Source organism: Mus caroli, chromosome 16, assembly GCF_900094665.2.
Source record: "Mus caroli chromosome 16, CAROLI_EIJ_v1.1, whole genome shotgun sequence".
NCBI classification, from domain to species: domain Eukaryota; kingdom Metazoa; phylum Chordata; class Mammalia; order Rodentia; family Muridae; genus Mus; species Mus caroli.
In genome coordinates this window covers 86,902,692-86,921,479 of record NC_034585.1, presented here as the reverse complement: position 1 = coordinate 86,921,479, position 18,788 = coordinate 86,902,692, and the positions used below count along the sequence as shown (strand labels likewise).

At 47.9% G+C, this 18,788-nt stretch overlaps 1 protein-coding gene across 1 annotated transcript in view; it reads right to left on the bottom strand.

Annotated features, from left to right (window-relative positions):
- Positions 1–18,788, bottom strand: part of Clic6 (chloride intracellular channel 6) — a 45,517-nt gene that overhangs the window by 10,691 nt on the left and 16,038 nt on the right. The window contains exons 2-5 of the mRNA XM_021185242.1: positions 3,000–3,109; positions 2,347–2,472; positions 1,193–1,299; positions 214–395 (exon numbers count right to left, since the gene is read on the bottom strand). Coding sequence (XP_021040901.1) covers positions 214–395; positions 1,193–1,299; positions 2,347–2,472; positions 3,000–3,109 — 525 coding nt within the window. The remainder of the gene's footprint in view (positions 1–213; positions 396–1,192; positions 1,300–2,346; positions 2,473–2,999; positions 3,110–18,788) is intronic.

Sequence of the window (18,788 nt, the reverse complement as noted above, 5' to 3'; positions counted from 1 at the left end):
AGTGGACTGGATCTACTATTACCCCTGTCCTGAGTGGTTCAGGACCCTCTTCCTAGGGAATGGTACCACCCACAGTGGACTGGATCTACTATTATTCCCATCCAGGCCTGTTGTCGATGCCTGGCCTCAGCATAAGTCAGAACAACAACAAAACAAAACCACCAGTAAAGCCTCTTTCATGCATCCAGCCAGCTGTCAAGAGCAAAAACAAACCTTAATGATATGGAGCTTGGGTAAGAGGTTACAGTCGGCCAGTGTGAGCTCATCGCCATCCAGAAACTTCCTTTGTGAAACAGTGACATCCTCTGAACTGTCAGCATCTATTTCGTCTGGCAGCGGGCTGTTTAAGTAACAGTCCAGCTTCTTCAGGGCCCGTAGTAGGTTCTTTTCATAAACTAAAACACAAAGGCAAGAGATGCTGGAGATGGGCCACACAAATGTCGGGGGGGGGGGGCGTTGTTTGTTTGGTTTGGTTTTGGTTTTTGGTTTTTGCCTTGGAAGGAGAGAGTGGGTGTGCTTCCTTTCTGAGACACAGACAGTCAGCAGCAAGAAGACCAGAAGGACACAGAGGCAGACAGGACTCAGTCTCTCTGTGCCATCTACATGGCTATGCTACTCCCAGAACCCATCCGTTTTTAAAGGTATTTTTTATTTTATTTTTATTTTTATTCGTGTCTTTGTGTATGCATACCACATGGGTGCAGGTGCCCTCAAGGGCCAGAAAAGGACCTCAGGTGCCCTAGATCTAAAGTTATAGGTGGTTATGAGCCACTTGGTAGAGGGGCTGGGAACCAAACTGCAGTCCTTCCCAAGAGCAGCATGTGCTCTTAACCACTGAGCCATCTATCCAGCCCAACTGTATCCACTCTTATAAACATTTATGAGAAGCCTATGGAGAGCTAGGGACTGGCAGAGTCTCCGTTTAAACAATTGCCTCATTGCATATGGCAACAGCTGCATGTCAAAATGTCTCCCCTTAACAGTGTTGTACTTTGGATTCCCAAACTCTAGAAACTGTCTCTCCAAAGTCACATGCAGAGTCGAAGATAGAAATTTTTTCCTTGTTCACAGAATCCCGTCTGTACCCACACTCTATGAAATGAGCCCAGATACTCAGTCCCTCCCCAGCAGCCACGTGGACGACCCCATGGGGACAGAACTGTGGGGACAAAACCCAGGACAGAGTACTTACTCTCATTTGCATCCTTCTTGGTGTTTTTAATAAATGCTGAGAATTTGGCAAAAACATCATTTCCCGCTGAGTTGGACTCAGGGTGCTGAGTTCCCAGCTTAGGGTACCTTGAAGAGTTCAAAATTGGAAGGTCACAAGAAAGCAACGGCTAGTCAGGATGATGAAGCAGATGGAGGGAAAGGCCTGTCTCTGGGCAGATGTTTAGAATGGCAAGCTCCTGGAGACTGGATTAGTGATCAGTGCCTCTCAAGGCTGAGTAAAAACATGATTTGGGAGAACTGCATTGGATCTGGTCCTGGTGAGATCAATCCTGAAACACAGGGACCAACCAGATGTTTCTGACCTAATCCTCTCCCCAGTCTAATGGAGATGTTTGACTAGAAGATTCCTGAAGTTTCTTTCAGTAGCAGATATGAGAGAAAGTTATTCCACACAGCAATGACGCTTCCTCCCTTCCTTCTGCCATACCATCCTAACCTCCAAGCTATGGATACATAGAAGGGAAGCTGTTATGGTTGGTTTTCAGTGTTGACTTGCCACAACCTAGAGAAGAGCCTCATCTGAGAAACGGCCTAGATCAAATTGGCCTGTGGGTATGGCTTGATTATTGGTTGATACAGGAAGATCCAGTCCACTGTGGGTGGTACCAATCCCTAGGAAAGGGGTCCTGAACTACTCAGAACAGGCATAATAGTAGATCCAGTCCACTATTGGTGGTACAATTCCCCAGGAAGAGGATCCCGAACTACTCAGAACAGGCATAATAGTAGATCCAGTCCACTATTGGTGGTACAATTCCCTAAGAAGGGGGTCCTGAACTACTCAGAACAGGCAATAATAGTAGCAAATATCATCCTGCATTTCTCTCTGCTCTTGGTTGTGAATGTGACGTGACTGGCTGGCTGACATTCCTACCCCACTGACTTCCCTGAAATCATGGACTACAACTAATTGTGAGATAAATAGATCTTCCCATCCCTAAGTTGCTTTTTTTGTCAGAATGTTTTTAATCACAGCAACAGAAATGAAACCAGAGCAGAAGCAGACTCCATCTTAACTCCAAGTGTCTGATCTGGTTGTTTCTGTGGCATAGTACGCATGACCAAGGAGGAAGGCACCAATGACCTTGTGAGCATCCGTCCTAGGAGGCTTACCTCGGGGGAACTAACTTCTCCTCTAAGAACTCCTCAATTTTATTCACATCTGTCTTGACTTCACCATCAAAAGTCATGAAAGGAGGGTTCGTCCCAGGAGCCAGGTTCTGAAGGTCTGCAGGCTTCCTAGATAGGAGGGAGGAACAGTCTGCATGGACGGTCTCTAGCACTTGGAGTCACAGCCAAGGTTCAGTTGTGATCTCATCGTGTAAGAGCTATAACCCTCGAAAATGTTCAAGTGGTTTGTGAATTAATAAGGTGGCTTGTTGGAGACTAAAGCCAAGGAATTGGCTAACAAATGATCGGTGGCTGCCTACAGCAATGGGAAGTTAACTCTCCAGGGTTATCAGCGCGGAGCAGTACTCAGGCAGGGTTCTGGGAGGGAAAGCAGACTCTCCCTGGCCCCCAACCCCTACCCCTTTCTGACTGCAACCCCCGAGTTCTCTATGAACCATACTGCTGGGCTAGCACTTGGGCTTCATTCCAGGCTCCTGACTAAGGATCGGCATATCATTATATGCCCATGGTCCCTAGCAGTGTATGTGAGCATGTTTGTGTGTGTGTACACGCATGCTTGTATACATGAAAGGGTGTGTTGCTGTATTCGGGGAATTAGGCCCAATTTCTGCAACAACACAGAAGCCCCGTCTCACCGTTTTAGGTCCACCGTTGTCACATTGAATATAACACCCTTTAGCCAGAGGATCATAAAGAGACGCTGTGAAAATGGGCAGTTTCCGATGCTCTCGCCGTCATAACCAGCCTGAGAGTAGAAGAGTAGGGGGGAGGGGGAGAGAGAGAGAGAGAGAGAGAGAGAGAGAGAGAGAGAGAGAGAGAGATTGATCTGACCCGGTCTCTCAGTGCTAGGTGTCAGCAATTACGATATATACACACATAGTTATTATGATTTTTTATGAATGGTTACTGTATTTGATCTTCTGAGTCCATTTAACTCAGGGTCTATGACAGGTTAGAGATGGATGTGATACAGGGATGATGCTCACACACACGCACACACACACATGCACACGTGTGCACATACACACAGACATACACACACACATGCACACGTGTGTACATACACACACGCACACATACACATGCACACATGTGCACATACACACACACACACACACACTAAATGGAAAACAGAAATTAAGGAGACAGCTCAGTGGTTAAGAACACTGGCTGCTCTTGCAGAGGACCTAAGTTCAGTTCTTAGCACCCACATCGAGGCTCACAACCATCTGTTAACTCTAGTTCCAATCGATCAGACTTCCCTCTTCTGACCCTCATGGGCATGCACATGGTCCGCATACATGCAGACAAATATTCACACACATAAAATAAAAATAAATAAAGCTTCCCTCAAGTTTGCACAGAAAATCTGGGACCCAGTAGATGGTGACAAAGTCACTCAGGACCTTGCTCTGGGGATGTATTCAGGACGGTCTCTGGGAACAATTCTCATATGAGTACCATGTTATTTAAAAGACAAAACAGAGATGTTGGGCCCTGCCATCTGCTTTTGATTCCTTGGCTTTTATTTGATTGTTTTGAGACAGAATCTTTCTGTTTGTTTTTTTGTTTGTTTTTGTTGTTGTTGTTGTTGTTATTGATGTTGTTATTTGGGGTTTTTTTGGTGTTTTGTTTTGTTTTGTTTTGTTTTGTTTTTTGAGACAGGGTTTCTCTGTGTAGCCCTGGCTGTCCTGGAACTCACTCTGTAGACCAGGCTGGCCTTGTACTTAGAAATCAGCCTGCCTCTGCCTCTGCATCCTAAGTGCTGGGATTAAAGGCGTGTGCCACCACTTGACACTCAGGCTGGTATCAAACTCATCTGTAGCTGAAAATGGCCTTGAACTCTCAATCCTGACCCTTCCATCTCCCCAGGGGCTGGGCATTCATAGCCACACTCCACCTAGGAGATCTAATTCTGATATCAAATCTAAATCAGAATCTAATTCTGATTCAAATATAAGAAATTTGAAAAGGGCAGTGGTGGCGCACACCTTTAATCCCAGCACTCGGGAGGCAGAGGCAAGCAGGTTTCTGAGATTGAGGCCAGCCTGGTCTACAGAGTGAGTTCCAGGACAGCCAGGGCTACACAGAGAAACACTGTCTCAAAAAAAAAAAAAAAAAGAAAAGAAAAAAAGAAAGAGAGAGAGAGAGAGAGAGAGAGAGAGAGAGAGAGAGAGAAAGAAAGAAAGAAAGAAAGAAAGAAAGAAAGAAAGAAAGAAAGAAAGAAAGAAAGAAAGAAACTTGAGAAGAAAGAAATTTGAAACACTGCCTTGTACATGGAGGGGACGAGGCATGAGGCACAAAGTCAGCGGCTTGCTCGTACGGTGAACAGTAAAAGATTAAAAATCAGTGCAAAACAACCAAAGTATGGAGGACTCTGGAGGTGAGACACCTGGGGAGAGGGTGCAGGTTATGTCAATGGAAAATAAGTGAGCAAACACCACGACTGGATAGTCCTAGAAGAGGAGAGATGATAGTTTAACTTCTAAAGGTACTAGCCAAGCAAGCTGAGCTTAAGCCACAGAAAGCGTCTCCTAGGCTCAGAGTCTGGGTTCTGTCTCCCACCCATACCCAAGCCTCCTCTCCCTCAGCTCACATTTACTCTGCTCTGCCTGTTAGAAGGCAAGGATTGGATCCCAGTGGCTGACAGGGAACCATTGTGACACAGCCATCGCAGTATATTTTGCCCTGAAACTCCACCCTGCCTCGCCCACCGAGGACAAACCAGCAGGGACCCCACCCCCTGATACCCTGGTCTCCTGCTCTCTGTTCCATAGAACAGAGATGAGCTGTATAGAATGTCCAGTCCCTGCTGCTTGCCTGGAAGCCTGTCCTACACTTTCCTACCTGGTGCAGGTTTGGGCATAGTCAGACACAGCAAAGGATGAAGGTGAGGGGAAGGCAGGGATGTGCCGACTGGCCAGCCCCAACTTGCTTGCTTGCTCGCTTGCTTGCTTTTAAGCCTCTTATTTTTATAATAGCTGCATTAAGCACCATAAAGTCTAGAAGGTCCATGGAGTAGGGTGACAGTTCTCTCTTCTTGCTTCTTGGATCTTTGGGGTCTGATCACAGCTCACTGTGAATGGGGCAAAGGCCTGCTGAGTCCTGGGCCTCCTGTTCTACAGCTGCCTGTCCGGTGACAGAGCTGACCATGGCAATACATTCTGTTGGTAAAGCCTCTGTGTCCCTCACTGCCTCCCACCATAGCGTCTGGAGAACTGGAGTACACTCTCGGATCTGCCTGCCCGCTGTTTCTCGGATGCTCCCAAACTCACTTCCACATTTTCCTCAGAATTGTCCCCAACAATTTCTCAACCCTGGCAGCTGCTTCCTTTGGTGGAAACACGGGCCTGGGAGCAGTGTGAGAGAGAACTCTTACACTTCTCAAAATATAAGAAATGCCCTTGTCATTCACCTCGATAAAAACTTAGGTTGAACCATCACAGAGATGGTTCAATTGGCAAAATGTTTGCTGTGCATGCATGAGGACCCAGGTTTGAGCCCCAGAATTTGTGTAAAAGCAAGCCAGGGCATAGTGGTCCTTGCTTGTAATTCCACTCTGAGGAGATAGAAACAGACAGAGAGCTCCCCGGGGCCTTGGTAAACTCCAGGGACAATGGGAGACCCTACTTAGAAGGATAAGGTGGGAGCAACTGAAATGGACACCAACATTAACCTTTGGCTTCCATGGGTACTCATGGATGTGCATATGTGAGCATGCATGTGCACGCATGCACACATGCACGCAGGCATCAAAACCCTCTTGAAAACCTGTCATGCTCCTTAACAGATCTGCAGTGGATGTGACATCCACTCTGAAAATAAGAAAATGGTCCAGTGGCCACTGAGCTCATGTTGTAAAGACAACGAGGGGATATTTAACTATCCATGGTCCCCCATGTGGCCTTGACACTGAATTATTCCAAGCCAGTGGAGCCCATAAACTGTAGACTCCTAGGTATCTCAGCTAGCTGCCCCAACTGCCAATAAAACGGGATTTACATAGCTAGCATTGCCTCATCTTAAATTGCTCTAAAACTTTCTTTCTATCTTAGTCTGCCGTAAATGAGGGGGTTACGGGAACATGGTGGGAGGGACAGGGACGCCTTGCTTAATTTTATTACTTTAATGCGCTTCAGTGCTAGGATGTGCCAGCAAAAATAAAGGCAAAGATACGCCATCTCCACGGTCCATTATTGAGCAATAATGGGAGTGGATCGCCTTGCTTGTATCATTAACCCGACAAGATGATGAGATAAATACATATATATTCGGAGTGAATAACTGACACTGTCCCCATAATTGGGAGGCTCTATCTTACGGACTTTTATTTCCCAATTCTCTCTGGCTAATTGCACTCTGGGCTGAAATGTCTCAGCAGGGTGCTCAGGCTGCAGGGGAAGTTTTTGTAGGTCCACGTTCCTGATTAAATCAAATTAAGTAGCTTGAGAAATGGGAGTGTTTTTTTTTTCTTGCTGTTGTTGTTGTTGTTTTCATTTTCAGTAGAGACCTGGACACTGTGAAAAGTCAGAGCAGCCTGGTGTCTGTCTTCCAGGATGCACCAGGGCATCCACGTGGCACATCTCAAGAGTGGAGCAGGCACATCTTTGACCTGCTCTCAGAAGACGCTCGCTGCCTTTGCAAGCTGCATCTGCCTTGACCTTGGAAAGGAAGTAGCACTGATGACCCCTGGCCTGCACTCACTGAGGGGACTGCAAGGTGTCAGAGGAAAAGGTCTGGCCAACCAACGACCCAGCAGTGAAGAGCCTCTCTGTGCTCCAAGGCCTCCAAAATCCAGAGCCTCCCCCGCTAACCTACCATGCATTCATTACTCAAGACTTGTTTTCTGCCTGTAAACTTTCTTCTTTTAATCAAAGGACCTCTCTGATGCCCACAGCCTCCTAGTGTAATGCAAAGAAACTCATTTCTCATAGCCTCGGAGGCTGAGAAGTCCAGTACTCCATACCAGTCCCTGGCAAGCCCCTCTACTGCAACACATGGAGGACCACATCACTCATGAGGTCAGAGAGGCAGGACACATGGGCAAGAATCCACCCTGAGCCCCACTGTGTGTCTGCTCTGTGAGACAGTAAGAACAAGCCGATGGTCCCACTTCTGGGTGGTGGTCTTTTGGGATAGATAGGGGACTGTCCTTCTGGGTCTTTAGAGGAGGGCGGAGATCTCTCTAAGCCTGGCCTCCGTGAGTATCTGGAACCAGGGGACACATCCATCCCTTGTGCAAGGTCATTTTCACAGACACTAGCAATTGCTAGCAAAGAGGAATCCTCAGGCAGTGACTGGGAGACTATCTCCAGTGACTCTACTGAGCCTGGAGACCTGGACCCATGGGACCTCTCTGCTCCTTCTGTTGTGTCAGAGGCCGGGAAACTTCTAGCCTGTGTAAAACCCACACATATTCACTGCAAAGCAATGTGATGCGCTGAGTCACATCGACCGAGAGGGAAGCAAGTAGGAGGTAGAAGAGGAAGACAAAAGGCTCAAGCGATGGCCACAAGCATCTTCCCCAAGCCACCATAGCCGCAGCCGCCTAGTGTAATGGGGGTGCCCCATGCTATAGTGTTGTAATCTGAGGTGTATTTATTTTCAATGATTCAGGGGGTTGGAAAAAATCACAGTCCTGTTCATGAGCCTAATTTACTTCTCTGTCTCTCTCTCTCTCTCTCTCTCTCTCTCTCTCTCTCTCTCTCTCTCTCAAGGATTGAGCCCCTAAGATCTGCTTGTCTCCATCCCACACTGCTGACAGTCCAGATATGCACTTATGCACCTAGATTTTTACATGGATATTGGGGACCCGACCCCAGGTCCCCATTCTTGCCTAGCAGGCACTTTACCCACTGAACCATCTATCTCCATAGCCTCACTTCTCCATTTCTAAGCAACAGCGAGTGTCTCGGAGATAATGAAAGCAGGGGTTGGGGGGAAGTGGAAGACTGCAGTCAGTCGGTTCTGTTCCTTGGGCACCATTTCCCTATTTTTAAAGACAAAGATCTGGTCTGAGCTCACGGGTCTCTGTGAAAAGCGCATGCTTTGAGAGTGCAGGAACCATAGTTTGATTCTCTGTCATCCACATGTCTTAAAAGCCAGGCACGGGGCAGTACTTGTCATCCCAGTGCTGTGGAGCGAAGTCCAGGGGATCTCTGGGACTCCCTGGCAGCCTAGCTGGAAAGTTCCAGACAGTGACAAATCCTGTCTTTAAAAAAAAAAAATGTGTGTGGCACCTGAAGTACAGCAGCCACATACACATGTTCACAGGTGCTCACCCACATACGTGCACCTAGTCACACATGCACACACACACACACACACACACACACACAGTGGGGAGGGGTAGAGAACAGGGATTAAAACACTGATATACCTAAACACCCTGGGCGCCCAGTAAAGGGAGCTATTACTGTCATTATCCACAGCACCTTCGTTTATGCTCCCAAACCCAAGCCCATCGGAGCAGACAATTATGGAATTTAGGGTACTTTTTAACAAGCCTCAATTAGTGTGATTTTCATGCCAGCCCACGTCCTCCTCAGGGAAATGGATTTTTCTCTCTCTCAACAACTCACCCGTCTTCTACCTGCTCTCAGGGAAAATTCAAATGTCCTTCACAGCAAAACAAACAGACCTCCAGCCAGTTAGCAAAGAGGTGGAACTCCGGGCTGGCATCGAATCAGAGAGCCGCCTGAGATGACCTATCACTGGATAAAGGGTCCCGTGGGGACACGTGCAGAGTTGTTCACACCTTAACCACAGCAGGGCTGATGAACCCAAGGGAAGACATGAGGTCATGCTCTTAAAAGACTTGTCATCCCAAACAGGGGTCAGTCAGCACCTCTGGTTTGCCCTGGACCACTCTGAGTTTATAGCTAGTCTCTCACCCTCTGCGTTCTAGGCAGGCTGGGACAGCCGGTCACCCTACCACCTAGGCAGAGTCCCATTTTTAGAGGAGGAGAAGGCATTACCAAAGTCCTGCTGGGTCACCCAGAAGCAGGCCTCTACACTCCCCCGCAGAACATCAGGTTCCAGGGCTGACAGTGAATGCTGAAGAGGTGGCCCCAGACCCATGCAAGGACCCATCATCTCCCAGGGAGGGTGAGCAGTCAGATTCCCGAGACCTATGCAGGACGCAAAAAGGAGGCAGGGTGTAGCCTGGAACACATCCCAAGTCTGTGCAGAAGCTAACCCAAAGTCAGCTCTCCATACATCCCTACCCAGCTCTGGGCCGGTCTTCTGCTAAGCTGGACCAAGCAGATAGGAAGCAAGGTATCAGGTGGCTAGCATTCCAGCACAGTCCATCTCAGAACACTAGAACAGATACACCTAGTCAAAAGACACCACGAAAGCTGGCTGCGAATGAGCCCCTCCGCGCTCTCAAAGCCCAGAGTCTCTCTCAACAAAGGCCTCCGTCCCTCTTTGATCTTCTCCGGGGTTCCCTGAATTAAAAACAGACATGAATCTCTGCCTAGGCTGAGTAGGAGAAGTGTCCAGGGTCCCCTAGGCTGTTGACAGTGGGTGGAAAACAGGTGGCCTTGGAGGGTATCACTCTGAGGAAGCCGGGGCTCAGAAGCATCTATACCAGCCACACAGGTTGCCATGGGCTGCAGCCCCCACTTCCCAGAGGATACAAAGCTAGCCGCATCTTTTCAAAACAATAGGCCCAAGTCCCTAAGAAGCCCACAAGCCATCCCTGTCTTTTACAGGTCGGATTATGCACCAAAAAGCAGTCACACTGTGAATGTTGCTGGTGACGGTGGTGGCTATGACCAGGACCACAAGCATAACTTAGACATGCATAGCATTTATTCTGTCCCACTCACTGTTTGAAACGTGTTACTTAAATCACTGCCATTGAGCCTAACAAGGACCTCAGATAGTAAATAGATGTGTGTTTATTATCACCATTTAGAGGGGAGAACGTTAAGACTCAGACAGGTAGAGGAACCTGCCCAGGGCCACACAGCAGCAGGATTTGAATCAAAGAACCTAGGTTGTATATCCAGTTTATAACATGCTGGACAGTGGAAAAGCCCCACCCCTCACCCCTGTCCACTCTTTACTTCACTTTCATCAGAGCCCTTCCAGAGAAAAGCAGAACTTTTCCAGATGACTTCCCTCATCCCTGTCACACAAGGGTTGGAGGTGACTTGCAAGAACCACAGCCAAGGTGAGATGGCTCAGCGGCTAAGAGCACTGAGGGTTCTTCCGAAGGTCCTGAGTTCAAATCACAGCATAAACATGGTGGCACACAACCATCCGTAATGAGATCTGACGCCCTCTTCTGGTGTGTCTAAAGACAGCTACAGTGTACTTAGGTATAATAATAAAGTAATAAATTAATCTTTAGGCTGGAGTGGAGTGAATTCAAATTCCCAGCAACCACATGATGGCTCACAACCATCAGTACAGCTACAGTGTACTCATATATACAATCAATCAATCAATAAATAAATAAATCAGAACGAATGAAAGAAAGAAAGAAAGAAAGAAAGGAAGGAAGGAAGGAAGGAAGGAAGGAAGGAAGGAAGGAAGGAAGGGCCACAGCGACAATAAGAGACTAAGTATCAGAAGCAGGTAAGAAGACCAAAGGACACTGTGGTTGGAAAAGAAGATGGAGCTCTGTTGAGGCTCTCAGCTGAAGCAGCGGGAAGGAGACACCACAGAGCCCCAGGGGCCCCTTTGGCTCGCTTTGGCTCTGATACATTGTAACTCCTCTGTCCTCACTGGGAAACTTTCACCAGCCAGGAGGAAGGCAACCGGGCTGATTCTGCTAACCCTCCCCATACTGAGTTCGAGGAGTCCGGCTGATGAACGGAGCCCCATCTCATGAGGGAGCTGACTCTGGGGCTGACCTCTCACATCACATGCAAAAAGAAGGGAGACCTATAAAGCTGTGAGCTGTGACCTTTGTCCCCTCTCTGTTTCCAGCTGGGCAGGCAGGGACAAGGTCTCCTAAGGAGATTCCTATGGAGTCTGCTGCAGGCCACCACAGCCCCATGTGCCCAGCCAAGGTGTTTTTGACGGCAGGTAAAGCCAGTGTTCCTTTTGGTCATAACGAGTTTTCGATAGAAACACGAGGAGTGCTGGGTGCTAAACCGAGTCATATCTTAACATGGGCCGTTTTATATCTGAGAAATCATTGGCTGGCATCCTGGATTCCGAGAGAAGCTTGGGAAAAACTCCCCAATTGGCTTTCCAAACAGGTCTGCCCTTGACCACAGCTCTCTCCACCACTGATGGATAATGACAAGAATGTGGGAAAAGAAGTTTGAAGACTATTTACTAATACAATAGACGGGGAAATGACCTTTTAAAGATGCCAGCTTCCTAATGCACACATTACCTTATGAGGCAGAGAGGGCGGTGTGAATGATACCCAAGCTATACATTTTGAGATGGAGGCGTTATCCTGGATGATTAAGTTGGTCCAAGCTAATCATGTGGGTTCCCACAGGGAGACCTTCCCCTAACTGCTACCTGGAAAGTTTTAACCAGGGAAGGATGGTCACAGATAAAATTAGCTCTAACGCTGAAGGGGGAGGTCGTGGGTCCAGGAGAAGAGATGGCTTCGAGCAGCTGGAGAATAAAGACTGTGGTCTGTCCCCTGTAGCTTCAATACCAGTGAGACACCATCATGCTTGGACCAGAAAGACAGTAAAGTAAGAAGCCAGAGTTGCCTAGGCTTTCTAGTCTCTAGCAATCTGTTACAGTAGAACCAGAAAGAAGCTGCAGCTGAAGTTCCCATCGGAAATCCTCAACCTCTGCCCAAGACAGTTTGGCAGGTGAGCCTCGAGTCAGACAGAAAGAGGGACAGCCTGTGGCACAGCGGGTGCTGAGCCTCGTTCTAGAAACTTCCTTCATGGAGCTACTCCTGGGAGTTGTGTAATGGCCACAGGGCCCAGGCAAGGTAGGCAAAGCTTCCTTTGTTTGCAGCTGAGAGGAGAGCTCTTCTGTGTGAACTCCAGAACTCCCAAAGCTGTTTTGATGTCAACACAGGAGACCCCTCCCATCCTTCCTTCTGGAAGCAATGAGCTTTTCTAGCTGGATTCACAGCTTGCCCTCAGAGACCTAGTCACAGAGACGGTTTCAGGAGGGCATTGGTGCCCCCTCGTGGTTACAAGGATATATTCCGTGTGTAGCGCTTGAATCAGGAGGGCCCTCAGGCTTTAGGGTCCCACTGAAAATGCCCTTAGGTTTTAACCCCTTTAGGTCATTAAAGTACTCAGATGTTGCCAGATCATGGCAGTGGGTGTCCTCATGCACAGGATTTCAGTGTTAAACAGAAAATTCTATGGCTAGGAGGATGAATGGGTCAGTGAAGTTCTGCTGGGCAAGCATGGATACCTGAGTTCAGTGCCCAGCTGGGGGGCAGAGATGGGAGTGTCCCTGGGGCTGGCTGGGCAGTGGAATCAGTGAGCTCTAGGTTCGGGGAGCACATATGCTTCTCAATACAGCAATGGAGGGAGAGGAAGACAGCTGGTGACCATTCCTAGCCTCCACACGTGCCAACATGGAGAAGGGCACACGCCACACACATGCTCATGTGACCACTCCACAGGTAAAGGGAAAACGGGGGCGCACACACACATGCACATGTGACTACATCTCAGGAACATGGGAAACATGGACAGCTCACACACATGCACATGTGACTACATCTCAGGAACATGGGAAACATGGACAGCTCACACACATGCACATGTGACTATAGCGCACAGGTACATGGGAAACAGGAAAGCAATAAATCAATCCAGGCAGTCTAGGAAGACCAAAACAAAATGTTCTCCCTAGGCAATAACCTTCTATAGTCTACCGAAAGCTACCAAGGGGATATGGTCTCTCTGTCTTCCAAGCTAACACCGTCCCCAACAAACCTGGGCCCTCACAGTGAGCCATTAAAATGCATCTTAACTTGAGACCAGCAGGAAGACTCAGGACAGCTTGTTAGGAAGATACCAATTCCAGGTGTGTCCATTCTCTCTCACTGAACTCGGAGAGCAGAGACAGGGAGAGAGGTAGGTGAGCGGCATGACAGGGACGCCGGTGTGCTGGACGGAGTGAACCCTGAGCACCTTCAAATCCAGCTTCCTCGGTTTGTTCGGAATCCCCTTGCTCACTCGTTCACAAGTTCTTCAGACTCCTGTCTCTCTCTCAGTGACGTTTCTAAGTGCTGTGGAGATGAAGGCCCGGTAGCTACTTATTAACGAAGAGGAAAGGTCTAGGGGCCTCATGACACTCGGGTTGATTTTAGTGGCCAGTGTATGAAGTTCTTTGCTGCTGGGAGCCAGCAATTCTATAGCAACTTTTGTTCCTTAGTAAATCAGAAATCTCTTAAGGGCTCTTAAGGGAGGTAACATGAGGCCAGGGGTGGGGCCTGTGTGGGTCTGGGAATGTTTTCATCTTAACAGGAAAAAAAAATAGCAGAAACCAGTGCTCTATGGCTAACTGCATACATAAGGAAGCAATGACCACCTACAAGATTGGTGACATTTGGAAAAAAAAATCTACCTAAAACATGTTCCCATAACTTGGCTTGTAAGCCTGAATCTCAGAGAGATATCTAGAAAAAAAAAAAAAACAAACAAAAAAATGTGGTCCTTCAGAGTGGTGGCTTTCCATACGTCCAACGTACAGAAGAGTGCTAACATTCCTGTGAGAAGATTTTCTCTGTGAGTTTCTTCATCCAGAGAGCAAGTGGGGTCCATTTGAAGACTCCTTCAGCACCTTTGTACTGGTAACACCCCCTCACAGGTGCTAGGGAGTAGGGAAGCCCAGTGAGCACTCTTGTCCTTTCTTTATAAATTCCACTGGCTGGAGACACACTCACCAGCTCTCTATCCTAACCAGGTGGTGGCATTTTGGGACCATGTACTAATAATGACAGAAGCTGCTCACGGCAGCTCCAAAAGACAGTCACAAAATAATTTAGGCACTTCGTCTGCTCCTCAGATTGAAGTTCTTTTTATTTATTTATTTATTTAAGATTTATTTTTAAGTACACTGTAGCTGTCTTCAGATGTGCCAGAAGAGGGTGTCAGATCTCATTACGGGATTACAGGTGGTTGCAAGCCACCATGTGGTTGCTGGGATTTGAACTCAGGACCTTTGGAAAAGCAGTCAGTGCTCTTGCCCGCTGAGCCATCTCGCCAGCCCTGGATTGAAGTTCTTAATGGGGCTCGTGAGTGCTGTGGTCCTTGACACGTTTTGCTTGTTTTTAATGACTAGAACATTCTCATCTCCTCCTATTATCCATAGACGAGAATGTTCTAGTCATAGATATGCACTCACTGATAAGTGGATATTAGCCCAGAAACATAGAATACCCGAGATACAACTTGCAAAACACAAGAAAATCAAGAAGAGGGAAGACCAATGGATGGATACTTCATTCCTCCTTAGAAGAGGGAACAAAATACCCATGAAAGGAGTTACAGAGACAAAGTTTAGAGCTAAGACGAAATAATGGACTATCCAGAGACTACCCCACCCGGGGATCCATCCCATAATCAGCCACCAAACCCAGACACTATTGCATATGCCAACAAGATTTTGCTGAAGGGACCCTGATATAGCTGTCTCGTATGAGGCTATGCCAGTGCCTGGCAAATACAGAAGTGGATGCTCGCAGTCATCTATAAGATGGAACATGGAGCCCCCAATGGAGGAACTAGAGAAAGCACCCAAGGAGCTGAAGGGGGTCTTCAACCCTATAGGTGGAACAACGATATGAACTAACCAGAACTCCCAGAGCTCGTATCTCTAGCTGCATATGTATCAGAAGATGGCCTAGTCGGCCATCANTGGGAAGAGAGGCCCCTTGGTATTGCAAACTTTATATGCCCCANTACAGGGGAATGCCAGGGCCAAGAAGCAGGAGTGGGTGGGCAGGGGAGCAAGGCGGAGGGAGGAGGGTATAGGGAACTTTAGGGATAGCATTTGAAATGTATATAAAGAAAATATCTAATAAAAAATAAAGAAAAAAGAAAAAAGAAAAGATCATTACCCGTTGGTTGCTTGGCAAAATAAAGCAAATGGTGAATAGAAAAAAAAAAATGACCAGAACAAGAGCGATGTCAAGCCAATTGGGTAATTAGTTCATCCTGAACTTGTCTTCCTTAATGGAAGAACTTTAACAAGAATAATAATTTCAAGAAAAGAACAGCTCTACATGCCAACACAGCGCCGATACAGAAGAGGGGTAGAAGAACGAGGCCCGGCGAGACCGCAAGCTCGGTCAGCGGTGGAGTGAGTTGGGGTTCTATTTCAGTGTAAGTTAGGCGAGCCTGCCTAAAGATGCATGTGTCAGAACCAGGCTCTGCCAGCCTCCTGATGCTCAGAGATTTTAAAATAAGTCCTTTGACTAAGCCAAAATACAGGTTTCACTAGCTCTCGGGGCAAACCAGGCTGCGGTTCTGCTGATGGGAGTGGACAGAGGCTGCACGGGTGTGTGTGAGGTCATGTCATGTAGAATATACCAGAAGGCGACGGGAAGCTTCCAAAGCAGAAAATTACAGTCACGATTATGACAAAAAATAGTGTGGTGTTTAAAGAGAGGGAGAAGCAAAATCATTGTTAGATCTCCATCCCAAAGGCCTGGTCTTCTCATTTTCACAGTCAAAAGTCACCTGACATCTTGCTGTCACTAAATCCTTATCCATTCTCCGATTCCAGGTCAGATCAATTAATAAACAAAACTTCAAAGTTCCTCGTCAGCCAAGACAGCACCACCTTGTAGGTGTTGACAGCTCAACTCAAGCTTTTCAAGAGACTTCGGATGAAACAGAATTATCTGGAAGCTTTGCCCTCCCCCATCTCCAGCTTTGGCCTGGCTTAACCAACACAAGGAGAAGGGCCCTGCCTGGCCCATGGCCCAGTGGGATCAGCTGCTTGCTAGACAAGGAGAAACACAACGGCTGGCCAAGGCCAACACGTCGGCTGAGCTAGAGGGAAGTTTTCCCAGTGTCACATGCTTTCTCTGGCAGTTGCTGTACCTCCCTCCAACCCTCATCCTTGAGAAAAAGGGGAGGAGAAATATTGACCTGTTTCAGGGTTCCCCAACCCTGGACCAGCCTGGGATCAGCTTGACATCATTGTCCAAAACCCAGGCGCAGAGCGAAGCATAAGAAGACCCCTGCTTTCAAAGCAGGGTGGTGGGCTAGGCGTCCAGAGACCCACGTCCCTCATTCACTGCACAACCATAGCCACCCAGTATCAGGGCAGTGCATCAGCTTATTTCCACATACAGACAGTCACACTGACACCGTGGGATGAGAGGACTGGCATTTTCTAAACCTATCCGTTCTGTACCCTGACTTCAACCCAGGTGAGTCCGTGTCCCCAGGGTGGACATGGTTTCTATTCATGTTCATAAAATTGTCTTGAAAAACTGGAATTTAGAGAAAGTGAGAAAGTCTCACCTCATGCACAGAGTAGCCTGCAAATATTTTTGAAATGCAGCAGATAATCACACAGGGAAAGACATGGAGTCTGTTCCAAGAAGGAAGTGGGATGTGGAGGTAACCTAACTATGATTGGATGGTATACCTACTCAGGAGGCAGCTACCGAGGCAGGTATCAGACAGTTCTTACCCACAGTGGCTGGAAACTGGATTGAGGAAGGACCCTGTTCACCCCAAACTCAACCTCAACCTCCTGGTGTATTATTTTTTGATTTGGAAAAATATGCATCCAACCCATGGCTTGTGGACCCCAGGAGTCTTGATAATAGCCAAGCATGCAGCCCTACAGGTGCATGAATGTCAGAATCATGTCAGAAGGTTGGACACAGCAGGATGGAGCGAAGAGTGCTTTCCTATAGAGCAGTGGGGGAATCGGAATGAATAAGGCCTCCAAGGTGATGACAGAGAAACAGAATCAATTATCTGAAAGGCTCCGCCAACCCTAAGGAAGCAAATGCAGAGAAATAAATCCCCACGAGCCACAGTCCCCAGAGAGGGTCCCAGCCACCACAGGACACACTGCACATTACGTTCAGACCCTAGCCTGTGCTGGTGAATAGGGGTAGTGCCCCCCTCAAAACACACATGTGAAGCTGGGTTCAGAACTAGAAGCAGTGCGTCTGGCTCTGACAAGTGGAGATTAAGGGAACAGAAAGGACATGGAGAGCCAACAACCCCATGCCCCTCCTCCCAGCTCCGCCTCCTCCTCACATGGAAAACCAGGTTCAGCTACAAGAAACAGGGGACTTCTGGGACAAGGGTGAGGACAGAGCTCTCCCTGGGGAGAGCAAGATGAAAGGGAACCCTGGGCTCTCCCTTCAAACCTCAAGAGAACTACCCTGCTTTACGCCCACCCACCCCCACTCCACGCAGAAGGCCTTGAGTTATTGGAAAGAAAGATCCTACTGGCATAAACGTGAATTTTTGTTTTCCTACCTCTGGAAGAGTTCCTGTCAACCGGTCGCTAAAATAAAGGTATCTATGTAGATTGAAAATGGGAGTTCTCTGGGAATTTTAAGGTGGGGTGTTGGTCTTGGGGAATGGTGACTTTACAGTGGACTACATGCCTTAGCCTTTCCTGCCCACTCTTGTGCATCCTCTAAACCAACAGTGCACACTGGATACCCAGACGCTATCTTTACCCAAACCCACAGGAACACCATCATCTGTGGGACCCTGGCCCAGAGAATTCTTTTTCCTCAGTGGGCATCACAAGAAGAGAGAGCTGAGGAGGATGAGGTTGTGCCCCATCTGGCCCACATCTTGGCTCAACAAAAGAAAAGTTACTCAAAAAACATGGGACTAGGAAGACAGTGTGGTCAGGCAAGTGCTGAAGACTCAGGCAGGAGAACCCTGGTTCAATCCCTAGAAAGTCACTCGAGAGCCCGACTCAGTGGCACACACTTGTCACCCCAGTGCTGAAGAGTTTGGGATAGGCAAATCCCTGGGGTTGGCTGGCCACCTGGCCCAGCCTCCTTCACAGCCACAAATTGCAGTGGGAGATCCTGTCTCACAAAACAAGGGTAGGGACTGGAGAGACACTTTAGCGGGTTAGAAGCACACAGTGCTCTTGCTGAAGACTTGCATTTCTTTTCCAGCATCCACATGGGGTGGCTCACAAGCCCCAGAGAGATTCCACAGCCCTGGCCTCTAAGGGTGGCTGCATACATCTACCTAAACACACAAACACACCAGGTACAGGCAAAAGAGACAAGAGGGCTTTGGGAACAAGACTGAGGACGAAGCTTTCCCTGGGCCCTCATTTTTTAAAAAAGTATTTTTAAAATTCACATTATTTAAAGAAGAGGAAGAGGAGAAAGGGGAGGGGAAGGAGGAGGAGGAGGAGGAGGAGGAGGAGGAGGAGAAGGAGAAGGAGAAGAAGAAGAAGAAGAAGAAGAAGAAGAAGAAGAAGAAGAAGAAGAAGAAGAAGAAGAAGAAGAAGAAGAAGAAAAG